At 39.9% G+C, this 14,143-nt stretch overlaps 1 protein-coding gene across 1 annotated transcript in view; it reads left to right on the top strand.

Annotated features, from left to right (window-relative positions):
• ngfrb (nerve growth factor receptor b) overlaps positions 1-14,143 on the top strand; it is a 30,584-nt gene that overhangs the window by 4,835 nt on the left and 11,606 nt on the right. The window contains exon 3 of the mRNA XM_038736160.1: positions 5,438-5,794. Within this exon, the coding sequence (XP_038592088.1) occupies positions 5,438-5,794 (357 nt within the window). The remainder of the gene's footprint in view (positions 1-5,437; positions 5,795-14,143) is intronic.

The raw sequence follows: 14,143 nt of genomic DNA, 5'->3' as shown, positions 1-14,143 counted from the left end.
CAAGAAGTAGACAATGCATTAACATATTTTATCAGCACTGCCTGTTTTGACAGTTTGATCTCAGTTTCGTGAGCTTGGTGCATTGTGCTGGACGGACCTGCAGACGCAGGTCCAAACCTACAGCCAATAAGAGCAGCGAAACGTGTGACTTTTCAAATCCTGGCCGGTGATGCTCCTCTGTAAGTCATAAGTGATGGGGACATGAATGTGTGTGCCTAATTTCATGGAAGTCCATTCAATTTTGACCCGAGGATGGCACTTAGGATTCATCCCCTGTTAATATCAGTACCAAATTTCATAGTAATCCCTCTAAGATTCACTCACACAGATCACAGGTTTTCAGGCTTTGATTACCCAACATAATAGACCTCAACATCAGTTTGGATCTGAGGAAAGGTTACTTTTGAAGAAAAAAGATGGGTTCTCAGCAGTACATTTGAAGCATTTTAAGCTCAACATTATCAAACAGCTGTGTTACACGTGTCAGTAACTGATACATTTCTCAAATATTATGCACAATGTAGTCTAAATCTCTTAGATTCATGCTCAGATTCATGTTAGGAAGGGTATGCCAGATCTATCTGCGTTCCAGCATTACTGCCCTCCTCATGGCCCTTACCATGTAGGGAGACGAGCTTTGTTGGACTGTAAGACTTTATGAGGACAGCGATGTTGAGAGGATACAAGAGTGGGACCAGTTCCAAATGTTGTTGCAGGGAAAAGAAAACAGCAGTGGAAGATATTTAGAACACCAGACAAGTTATGTCACAGTGATTAAGATGGTAATCAGGGTAGATTTTTTGATTAATTTAGATTTTGCAAACTGGTTACTGAAGGGATCAAAAGGATATTTAAGGTCTTTTGGAGGTATACACTTCTGCTTGAGTGTTGGGAAATCAAATGTAACACATTAAAGGTTTTTTGTAACTCTGCCATGTGAGGTCAAAGGTCAGCCTGAGCCTACAGAGGCCAGGGTTGGTCCACAGCCAGTTCCTGCGCTGTTCCCAGAGTTTTACTTATATGAATTCCCTGACGATCCTGCGTCCAGCCTAGGAAGTTGTTTTAATCCTCCCTGTGTCAGTGAAGGATGGTAAAGCATGAGCCAAGGAGCCCCACAGTCAGAAAATGATTCAGACTTGAGGTCATGAGAGAAGTCACGGAGAATGTGGACATGAAGAACATGTATCTGTAGGCCAATTAGCTTATAGTTAGCTTATATAAAAACATTAAGCCACAAACTCAGAAATGATCTTCTGTTCTATTTGTAAAAAAATAAAACCCTTCATATTTTACACTCAAAATCTATTTAATTAATGACAGCTGTGTGTTTTCTGTTGCACAATGTGGAGATTTTCAGTGTGATAATTTTCAGTCTCACAGTGCTTGTTCAGTTCAGATATTAATAAACACAGGCAGTGACAGGCCCTCAAAACTGTGATGAGGCCAGACAGGCTCTGCACTGACTCGTGGAAAAAGAGAAATGCAAAGCAGATCTCCATCAGATAACATCACAAAGATATTTTAAGAACACATCAAACATATTGATTGGATCACTAATGCAGGCTGATGGAGCTGGAGTATGAGTGTGCAGAAGCATTCGAGCAAAAACTTGTTTTGAAGTCTCAGCCATAAGTGAGTTATTTAGTGTCCTACCTGTTGACCATTTAGCAAGCCCTGCCCAAAAAATCCAGTTACTGCACACTTTGTCACTGGTGGCTGTGTCAGAAAACAGCTCGCATTGTCCTTTCACAAGCCAACACAAATACTTTCACTTTCCATAACTGTCATATTTAAAGTGTTTTTAGTCTGTGCAGAACAAATGTAGGCTATACACACTGTCATCTAAATCAGATGATCACTGGTTTGATTCTGATATATTATCAGAATTCTCTCGCTGCAGAGAGCATGGCTTTCTTTTGATAAAAATTAGCGTATTTCTTTTTTCTAATTTGCATGGGTTACCATTTGTTTTATAGCAATGCCCAATGGTGAATTCATTAAATATTATGCCTCTGGTGAAACTGATCTTGGCCTTCACTCAGCAGGCTACCAGCTGTTATTTATTCAGGAAACAATACATTTTGAGAAGAAGGGGGAGAGTAAATATGAGTGGATTAAACAAAGTAAAATAATTATATTAACAAAAATAGCTAAATAATAAATAATAAATATGCAAAGCAAAGTGAATTCCTTAGAAATAATCAATGGTCATTAGTTAAAAACGAAAAGCTCGAAGATCAATTGTTTGATCCGAATTATCTCATTTCTAAATATCTTTTTTTTTAAGAATCCGTTTGAGAATGGAAAGCTTGACAGGCATAGCAGAACAGGGCCAGACCTTACTGACTGTTCAATTAAGCTAAATCAGAATGGTTAGGGTTAGGAGTACAAAACTAATGTTGTTTTATCATCTCATGAACTATAAACAGGCATTTCCCCATTAATCGTAAGCCTAAGTAATGTGTTTTTCAAGGTGTTAACAAAAACAGAAACTATTTTTCATTTCTGACAATCTTACTTCCTAATTTTATTTCACCATCAACTCCCACCCACCATATGTCTTTGGGTGTGTTGTTTCAGGCATGTTGATGTAATCCAATGAGTACAAGCATCCATTTATAAAACAGACTGTGTGTGTTTCCAAAAAGTATTCAGGCTTCATTTAGTACAGATAGTTAATAGGGAACTGGTTGATGTGCTAAAAAGGACTGCCATCTGAAATACACGGGGGAGTTTGGATGAAAGAACAGATGAGTGTAGATGAAACAGAGAAAGTACAGCTGTGCAGCTGGAATGGAAACAAGGCGAACTTCTCAGCCAGCAGTTAATGCTTCACACTCACACGCACACACACACACACACACAGAAGCAGACACAAAAAACTCCAACACATGCACCCACACGCACACCTCATCCTACCCAAATAAAGTCAGGAATCCCTTTTATGGGTGTTGAAAACAAAGGACTGAATGTTAGACTAGAGGTGAAAGTACTGTTATGATATGATATGCTGAGCCAGGCAAAGACCATCTGTAACCCACCCCGCGTGCCTCCATTGGCTCCCCCTCCTTTAACCCCCCTTTATGCATGCTGCAGGCTAGCGTTATTAATGTATTGACTTGCATTATTGATGCATGGCATTATGATAATGGCTCTGAGAGCACTCGTGGGGTGGGGAGGGGGGTAGTGTGTGTCTGTTTGAGGAGAGGGGGGTGATAATGGGATGCGGGTGGTGGTGGGGACACCAACTAGGCCCACATGCGAGGGAGGAACAATAGTTTGTCCACTTCCTAAAGAGATAATTAAACAAAAATGTGAAGGACCCTCATTTGACACCACCAATTTAGGAGAACTGCACACACACGGACTCATCTCAAATGACGAGAAAACAGTCTCTGCTTTCTCGTCGTCTGTCTATTTGTCTCTCTGTCTCAGTGTCTATCTCCCCTCATCTCTGTTTTAATCTCTGCATCATCAGGGCGTCTGCCGTGATTGGTGGGCCAGTGATGCAGACCGAAAACTTGATATGCTATGGAACACTGAGCTGCAAAGGGTCTACACCGCCCCTGTCTCCTACCACACACAGTTTAGTTTCATTTAGCTTTAATCGTTTAAGCCATTTTAAAACCAAATTCCTAAACATTCTGTGGTACCAGCTTAAGACGAATATCTGCAGGTTTTCTTAATGATAATATATTGAATGTGTTTAGATTTAGACTGTTGGTTGAACAAAACAAGCAATTTAAAAACATCACTTTTTTTAGACAAAACAGCGACTTGAGAAAATCTGCACATTAATCAATAATTGCAGCACTACTTTAGTTTAGGTAAAGTAATCTCAGACAGGCCAACTGAGGCAGGATATGGAAAGATGAGATCTGGTGCACAAATTTATAGTAAGAGCTTTTAATGTTTAAAGGTACAGCAACTAATGTGTCGACATAAAACATGTCTTAAACAGAGTAGTTTTATTTACTTTCATTGTCGATTAATCTGCAGAGTATTGTCTGGTCTATAAAATTTAAGAAAATAGTCATTAAATTCCCATCAGAATTTCTTAACCCCCAAGATCATGATATTTGATGGCTTGTTTTTCCAGCCAATACTTGGTGACTCAACATATTATGTTTAGTAATAATAATAACAGTATCACATAAGACAAAGAAAAGCAACAAATCCTCCCAAGTGAGAAGTTGAAACTAGAGAATTTTTGCTAGAAAAAAGGATTACCAACATAGCTGAAGGTGATTTTTCTCTCTGTGTTTTCTCTCGGACTGTTTCAGCTCTTCTTAACATTGTCTCAGCTCAAAATAAATAATACCAGTTTAGATATACTTTATTATAGAGATTTTGAGGTCATACTTTCACAGTGAATCCCCCCACCTCCCTCACACACACACACACACACACACACACACACACACACACACACACACACACACACACACACATACACGCTGCTCTTACAAATAGGTCTGTTGCATAATTTAGTGTGTTTCCCAGTCCTCTATCCAGCCGAAATACAATTCCATAAAACATGCAATATTGATTGCGTCCTCTGCAAATATATCCGTACTAGGAAATCTTTCAGGTGTACAAAACATTTATGAAATTTGTGATGAATGAAGGTTCATCATCTAAAAACATCTAGGAAAGATGTTGCTCATACACATGTTCAAAATCTTTTCTTGTCAAAAGTGACCTCTGTAGTTATATATCCAACAGGGGAAATTACCCTAAAGCTGAATCCACATTTGTTCCCAGCAAAAAGCTCTTTCCACTTTGTGATACACATTTAAATAAGAAATGTTAAGATGACTTAGAGGCATAATAAGAACAAATATGATATATGAAACGCATACTACACAAATGATTCTCCACGACGTAATTTATACAGTTGTTTAGACATTTAAATTGATTCTAAAACTAAAGACATAGGCTTTTAAACTGTAAAAATAAAGCAAAAACCTAATAGATGGAGGTAAATTACAGTATTCCACAATCTCAAATTGACTATGTAAAGGGCACAAGACAAGAAATTAGGTGAGAGAGAAAAATATGTACAGAAATAAGACGGAAGCATGAAAAATTTACTCCACAAGAGAGAAAACAACTTTAAAGCTAAACTTTGAAAATTCAGATATTTGATTTATGATTAAAATTTAATTAGCATTAAAATGTATATTTAAAATTGCCATGACAATAATTTCAAAGATGCTACTGTCACATTTTGTAGCACACCTAAAATGAGTCTTTTTGTCATATTTAAAGATAAGACTGAAACATTTCTTGATGTGGTTGTTTCAAAAGAGACACTGGAGCGGAGCCAACAATGTATTGTGAATATGCTGGTTTTTTTTTGAAGAGATGGCTGAAGAAACAGAATTCAGGCTTTTGGCAGATCAAGTTAAATGTGTTTTTTTCCCTCTCCTTGCAGGTGAAACCTTCTCCGAAAACTTAAGTCACACAGAGAGATGTCAGCCCTGCACATTATGCACAGGTCTATACCGCATGAAGTCGCCCTGCACAGACTCCAACGACGCCACCTGTGTGTGCAACTATGGCTACTATTTCAATAAAATCTCACAGCAGTGTGAACCTTGCACCAAATGTCCTGAAGGCCAGGGCATGCTTTACAGCTGTGACATTGACCATGACACAGTGTGTGAACAGTGCAACGGGGACACCTACTCAGACCAGGAAAGTTCACGGGAGCCCTGTATCCCCTGCGCCACCTGTGATGAGGCGGAAGTATTACAGCCCTGCACCTCTGTCACTGATACTGTTTGTCAAGGTAAGATAATTAACTCACAGAGGCTCAAAGTGAAGTGTAAATCATGTCACAGTGTACTTGACGTTGCCAGATTAGGGCCCTGATATACTCCATCCAACATCCGTGTTTATGCTACATTGGGTGTCTGCCATAGACTGTGTATAAGAAGTGGACATAGTCATTGTGACATCACCCGTTGGTTTGTGGACTGCCGTTAGGGCGCCACCATGTTGATTTGTTGCAACCAGGAAGTGCCCAGAAGTGACCATGTTTGGACGAGACGGTGGAGCTAACGGCCATGTGTGGAGCTAGCTAGCTTGCTTAGCTAGGTGCATCTGTAATTCACGTTAACTGTCATTTAAACAGGGCTGACAACTTTGTCTAGCGAACAATAGTCTTAAAACTAAATGTACTCACCAGAGAAAGTGAACAGCCAACTCCTAATACGTTTTTTCAACGGCGCTGGTTAAATTTACACAGTGCCTACGAGTCACTCTAGCCTGATTGACAGGTCGTGATGGTAACGACTTGTCAATCACAGATAATCCCGCCCTGAAGCATTCTCTGCTTTATGGTCTATTTTCCTCTAAATGGGACCATAATTTACTAAATGACATGAAACTAGTGACTGAGAGCATAAACTCATTATGAAAGTGTTTACTGAGGTAATAAATCAGGTGAGAAGTAGGGTCATTTTACCATTATTTCTAATTGAACCGGACTTCTTTTTGCAACCAGAAGAGTTGCCACCTGATGACAGTTCAGAAGAATGCAGGCATAAGGGACTTCCGCATTGGATTCACATCTCAGACCGGAAGCTTCCCGCTTGGTGTCTGCTCTGCTGACATGTTCATACATTGTACACCCCAATTTTAGGCTATATGGCGACCTTTGCATGGACACAAGCAGGTGACGGAATGCATGTCATTCATACCCTTACATCTACATGGATGTGTAAAGTTAAACTTAAAGGAGAAGTTTGACATTTTATGATAAATACAAGGTAATAGCCAGCAGCTGGTATGCTTAGCTTAGCACGACTCGAAACAGAGTTCAGATCTGCCATCTGAAGAATTACATTGTTGTTTAGTTTTACAAATTACATGTTTTAATGCTAAATGTAATTTAATTCACCTCCACTGTATTGGGGTGACACAGGAAATGGATGGATATCAATGATATTTGTCTTTTATCAGCGGGGAAAAATGAAAATGTCATCATGTTTTTTGCAATTTGGATAAACTGGCCCTAAAGTAAAAGGCTTTTAAGTTCAAAATGGTCAAGACTAAAAAGACTAACCCTCATGCTGAGCGATAAGTAAGATATGCTTGAGATTGTTTGACTCTCAGGAGCAAAAAAGTTCCTCAAAAACTGATCTTTTCTTTTAATAAGACAAGTAATTCACTTGGTCAGAGATTTATTTTTCAGCCATTTAGCAAATGGCTGTGGAATGACCCTGTCTAAACACTGGGCAAGTTTATGATGAACTGCGCAGAGCCAGTGAAGTTGAATGATGGGGTGCATCGTCCAGGGTCACAGTGGCCTAAATAGAATCCATGTGGGCACATAGTCACTGTCCAGCACTGTATGGACAGTATGATGCACTGGACATCCACATTGTCAGCCACATAATCAGATCATCTCAGTGCGACATTATGGACATTGTTGGGCCATCGACCTAAATGCCACGCCGAAGCTTGTCTCATTGTCTTCTTGGACTCATCCCATCCACAGATACAAAGACCACACTCTTTCTGTCTTGAGGGTTTAGAAGGAGGTCATATCTCTGAACGGGGCTCTGAATTTCTTTTATATGATTGCACCCTGTGGGTATCACACTCCAAATCATGAATTCCTTATGGCTGCAGTCAGTGGTCATTCCAATGACCTGATGCCTCACAGATTAAATCAACGCTTTTGTGAAATGACAATAAAAGGAGTCTGTTGATTAGCCATGCAGTCTGTTGGGACAGCAGAATGAAGGATGTTGTTATCACAGTGGTGGAGTCCCAGGCTAAAGGGAGTCTTTTGTGCTTTCGTTTGGCCTGTGAGGGCTGTGTAACCCATGAGGCTACTTGAAAGAGCTAATAATGAGTAAAACAGAGAGTGAAACTAATGTAGACCTGTCCTACATATATTTTTGAAGTTATTTGTTCTGTTTTTGTCCTGTCCACACCGGTGGATGTGTTATTTAGATGCGTAAAGTTCATGATCTTGTGCATATCAATGAAAGAGGGCTGCTTGACCTGGGCAGACACTGTACAGATAAGTCACCCACCACTGGATTTCAGAATCAGGCTGAATATCCACCACGTCGGCACGTCTACGAGGGTTGTGACGCTAAATTAACTGGCATTGAATGATCAATGATTTGGGTGTTGGAGAAGTAGATTGGACATTGTCCACTTCACAGCCATCTGCAGGCTTTCGGTTCAAGGTAGAATTGCATAAAGTAACGCCGCTTTACTCGTTTTACTCGTTTTACTCGTCAACATTTTTGAGGACACAGCCATCTTGTTTGAATATAACAACAAAACTGACTGGGGAGTTTGTGTTAAACTTTTGGTGTTGCACCATCTTGGGCATTACTTAGTGTAGTAAGGGATTAGATCTTGACATTGTGTAATTAGCTACTAATCCCAGTAAATGTCCATTACTCCAACAGTTTGGAGGTTGCCATGTTCAGTGTCTTGCAGGGAGTTTGATGGAGGGTTGGGCTGTGTGTTCAATGGAGAGTCTGTTGTATTGAAGAGGCTAAAATAACCCTCCTAAGTTGACTTGTTTATGTCTTTTCTGGTGTGCTAATGTTAGCCAGTGATAATACTAAATCCAGAAATCAGTAGAGTCTAACAGCTTTATTGTGAGTTTAGGACTACGGAAGTTCTGCTGTGTGCAGTCACTGGATTAACGGGCTCATCCCTATGTTACCAGGGTCCTATGCTGTCAAGGGTAAGAGACTGATCAGGACTATCTTCGCAATTCAAATTGCAATAAAGGGAGATGGCCGTTTCAAATGCAGTTTGAATGGTAACAATCTGTTCAGCCACTGTGGAGATATCAGTGTCTAAAGTAAACTGCCTTGCCTGCAAATTTGAGGGCGTAGGTTTCAAGGAGTATAAAATCAGTTGGCTATAGCTGTAGGCGGGTGATTTCAACATATTGATCCAGGGAAACATAGATTGAACATCTGACCTAGGGAACATCATTGCCAAGAACATTAAACCAAGGTGTTAAGAGGATATTAAGCTGGGGAATATAAACCCTGGGAACATAGATATGCTCTTGAGCTAAGCGAGCTGTTGATGGTCAGTAAGTACATCCAAACAGTAACAGCTGTATGTTAAACCAAAGTTTCTTTTTTCATATTTCTACACATGTTCAATACATGTGGGTGGTGAGGCTAGGAGGCGGGCTGAGTAACAAAATGTAATGAAAAATGTGATTACTTTTGATGTTGAGTGATTAGTAAAGTAGTTACTTTTCCCATGATGAAAAATGTAATGAGGTATTGATTAAATGTTTTCTAATGAACTGCCCAACACTGTTGATCCCCCCAACATTGTGACCTGTAAATCACACGGGACAACATGACCATAAAGGTGGTGGCCGTGCACATTAGAACATGTAATGTGAGTTAATCCAACGGAGATAAATTCAAGGGCAACTGGACTTGGCTGAAGATACTGGAAGACGTTTCGTCCCTCATCCAAGGGACTTAGAACAGAAGAAGTCCCTTGGATGAGGGACGAAACGTCTTCCAGTATCTTCAACCAAGTCCAGTTGCCCTTGACTTTAACCTCCGTTGGATAACTATGACCAGGATGACTGACAATCTTCACAGACAATGTGAGTTAATGCAACTCACAAGATTAATAAAACTCACAGTGTCTGCCCAGCTTTATGGGAACCTGGGTTATTTGATAAGCAGAAATGGACACGTCATGTATTAATGGTTTTCTAGTGAATCACTGCTGTAAAAAACATCTTCCATTGAGGATGACGCTTTAATGCTGCTTGATTAAACTTGTGGCCTGAAAGTAACCTGTGGTGGATGGAGAGATGAATCATCCAAGATCAAGATATAAGGAGCCAGAACTTCAATACTAAAACCTCCTTTAGATAACAAGTATACTCTATGATATGTGTGTTTCCAGGCATGACGGCTCACAGCCCACTGTGTATGGGCTTCATCATCATGTTATTCCTCACTCTAACCCAATCATGTGCTTTTTATTTCTAATGTAATCTTTTTCACCGAAGAACAAGAGTTATCTACAAATCTGTAGTGCTGCCAGACGTCCATATCCATTAGTGTTGGGGAGTCAGGCGACATAGGCCTGAAGGCTAAACACAGTGAGGAGGTTGCAGGGAAAGAGAAAACACACAGAAGGCCGCTTCCCCTGAAAAGACAAGTCGTAACTTGAGAAACTGGAGACATAGTTTAACTGAAGTTGGAGGGACCAGAACATCACCTTTACTGTACTGTAGGTTATCTTTAGAGAGAAACCTGGATTTACTGGCATTACTAGGATTTTATTTGAGTTTAGCCCTCCTTTATGTGCATACAAGCTCAACAGATATGTGGGTTAAAAATCCAATTTCCTCTTCACACTTCCAAAGGGATTAGGGGTTTGTCTTGAGCCTTATGGAGGAAAAAAACTCTCTTCATCTCTCTGATGGTAAAACATGCTTATACCGGTCAGACTCTGTTATGGTAGACCCACAGAGTTGAGGTTTTGAAGGCAAGATGCTTATCTAAAGAAGTGTGATATGACTTCCACTCTTCTGCAGGCTGCCGAGCAAGGTATGAGGTTGAAGGTCATGGGAGGCTTGTATGTGGAATAGGTCTCTGTGGGAAGACCAGGCAGTATGAGTTTCTCCTGAGGATGGGAACTGATCAACATGGCATAATCCCCACAATCCTTTTAGGGGTCACAACAACATGAGACAAGTGAAGTTGATTGGCGCTCTTATTAACTGACCTTCTAAGTGACATTTGCCTTTTCTATTAACATAATGAGGGAATGTTAATTAAAGGATCTGGTAAGTCTCAAAATGTTGAATGTATCAGTGGAGTGTTCCCAGTTTGTTTTCTGCCAAAATATTTGATCTTGCAATACAATATCTGCTCATAGCAACCACAGCATTATTAAAAAAATTTATGTTTATGTTTAGGCACTCAGAGCACTTGGTTACATTTAGGAAAAGATCATGGTCTTGGTTTGATACAGAAAAATTAAGAAAAGACACAATGTATTTATTAACATTTAACCAAAACCACAATCTTTCACTTATCTTAACCAAAGTATTTTTGTTAAACCTAATGACATTGCAAACCCCAGTGTCTTGTGTCACTGTCCTGAACTTTACACTTTTCGCTGTACATAAATGTACTGTAGAACTTCATTCACTTGAAAAAAAAGTTAATAATTTATAAATATAATTTCTAGGAGCCAGGGTTGGCATGGGTGGCTATAATTAACAGCTTTCAGAGATGGAGGGGTTTGCTTTGCAGAGAACAGGACAGAGTGAGAAACTGCTGTGTAATATATGGCTAAACATAGGATTGTATACTGGACAATGTCAAGTCGAGAAAGATTATTGGCAAACGCATAATCAATAGAAGTGGCCAGCCATGCTGCCACACTGTGACAAGGCCCTTTCATACCATGGTTAAAACTGCTTTGAGTTTGACAGAGTGGACGCTGCCTATTCTTATCAGCCTAAGGTTTTGGCTACGAGCCCTCAAGGCAAGTGGGAAACCAAGGCTTTCACTCTTCAACCCTGTTCCTCTTTGAGATTTTACCCAGGAATGACCGCACATGTGTGGGCTGACCTATCACCTGAACAGTGTTTCTGGTCCTGGCAGCAGGAGCAACAGGTTGAGGTTTGCAGTACACATGCAATTATGTTATTCAAGCACACATACTATAAGGACGTTTAAAGGATTACTCAAATAGGAGTCACAAAACACACACTCAGAGTCATATGTATGCAGACGGGCACTGATACTCCTGCTCCCACGTAGATTGAAATCAATAAGATGACTTATTGAGCATTACAGATCTGAGACAGCATATGGAAAGATGAAGGTCGAATGGGTGCGGCTTAGAGGAAGCAAGAGGGGGGAGGGTGATTGGGCCAAGTGCATTTGGTTATTGAATTGATAGGTGAGTAGGAGGTGGGAGCTGTTTCCTTCCTGAGTTTGGTTTGACCTTAACCATCAACATGCTGCCCTCCAGAAATCAGAAAGCGTAATCTTCTAACTAGTCCCATGCATAGCACTCAGGACTAGACTAGTTCAACTAAATCAAGACAGATAGATAGAGGAAGGGGGAAAATGTGGAGGGATAGCCAGAGCTCCGTCCCCCATAGTTATTGTTTCTGATCCTGTTAAGCTGTCTGTCAGATCACGAAACATATGCAGTTTAAAAAGAGTGTCATATTTACAGTTCAAAGTTTAATCCATTGTTTAAACTTTTGCTCTTGCATTTTTTGTTTTGGAAAGGCTGAAAAAAGACCCCACCATCCAAACTCTAAATCTCAAGCATCGCTTACTCTAGAGACTCTTGCATACCACTTCAACATGACAGGCCTACTTGCTAAGCTATGACTGGACAGTCACTTTTTGTGGGAGGGGCTTAGTGAATTGTCAATTCCAACAAGCATCTGACAGAAAGATAAAGAGAAGGAGACAAATGAGAAAAACGATGAAGGGCAAAATGCCATCGACATTTCTGATTTCCTGCGCCCAAAGCATTAGCACATCAATAGCTGTGAAGAACCCCTAACTCCAGTCTGACTAAACAATTCACTGTCTATGTATTCCACAGTCACTCATTGTGTGGCTATAGCTTGGTCTCCACACATCTACTGACTTATATCTCTACTGACATGGGCACTATGGCCACAGCTGACCTTCTCTCTTTAACCCTTTTGCACCCTGATCCACACAGTATGAGCATTGTACCAATGAAGGAAGTTTTAAAGTCGACTGTCTCTTTCTACGGTACCAAACAAGAATCGACCCCTTGTGGCCATGACTCAGTCTCCTGAAGTCGTCTGCCACCCCTCAGGAATTCATCCCTCGACATTCCAGGGGAAATCTTTAGAGGTGATTTGGTATGAGTTGGCCGTTCTGGTCCAGGGGTGAACACAACACTTGCGCTTTCGCTCGTGCCGTTCATTCGCCGCCAAATGTTCTGCTCGGGGAGTCAAGGTTTTGTCCTCATGAGGATTTACAGAATGTGTTGGGGGATTGTGTCTCTGCCAAGCGTTTCTCTCTGTGATATTTATCTTTTTATCTGCCATAGCAGTCCAGAGCTGAATTAATGTACTGTGGCATGAAAAGGGAATTTCATGGAATTCTGTGTGTTCTTGGCTCATTTGTTGCATTATTTCTGTCAACGTGAAAGCTGGTTTTGTAGTTTTATGCAATTTATGTGTTTCAAAATTCTTAGCAGGCACTAAGATTTCAGAAATTAGGAATGTATTATTGTTCCAAAATATGTAAAGTGGCTGGAATACATGTTGTACGTGCAACACATCCTATAATGCTGCCATTTTCTGTATTTTCTGCTTATTTATGATAATAATAGGCTACGTGGGTTCAAATTAGCTAGCTGGCTTTAATATTTGCCCTATATTCATTTAGTTTGTTTATTTGCATTTATGTCTTAAAATAAAGAAACAAGAAGAAAAAATACACCAGTTTGTGAAGTAGCGTGTTTCAGAATTAGCAAAGTGTGATACCACTTTCTAATAAGGCACCCATTATAGAAAGTTTATACATTTTAACTAATGGCTTTATTAATGCTTAATAAATCATTTACTAATGCTTTATGGATCAGTTATAAATCATTAATAAGAACAACTTTGAGGTTGGCAGATTGTGAATAATCTCTCTGGCCTCTATGACCACTTACATAAGGGCTGCAGAGAATCTGGACCAAAATCCATTTACTAATGACTTATTAAGCATTTATTAATGATTACCAGTTTTTCACAATATTCATAATGCATACATTCACCTGCATTATTACCAGAGAGAAAGCATAAACACCAGCCAAAGTGATTTTTCACAATCTGGCAACCCAAAACATGATCTTGCTATTGTTTATTACTGATCTATCAAGCACTATTAAATGATTAATTAATTCTTTCATCAACCACACAGATATTAGATAGCACACTAAACAATTTATAAAAACATTTAGTTAAATAAATGTACACAAGAAGGGGAACAGATAGCTGCAGAAAAGAAAGAGACAGAGAAACCAGGAGAGAGCAGAGAAGGGGAACAGATGCTGAGAATGTGGCCTGGTCGATAAAAGCGATGGAGTTACTCCTCTGCACTCTTGGGTTTCTCTG

This window comes from Micropterus salmoides, unplaced genomic scaffold, assembly GCF_014851395.1.
Source record: "Micropterus salmoides isolate LMB-PRFRI ecotype aquatic unplaced genomic scaffold, ASM1485139v1 Ms_hic_scaffold_21, whole genome shotgun sequence".
Classification (NCBI taxonomy): domain Eukaryota; kingdom Metazoa; phylum Chordata; class Actinopteri; order Centrarchiformes; family Centrarchidae; genus Micropterus; species Micropterus salmoides.
This window is presented reverse-complemented; position numbering and strand designations above follow the sequence as displayed.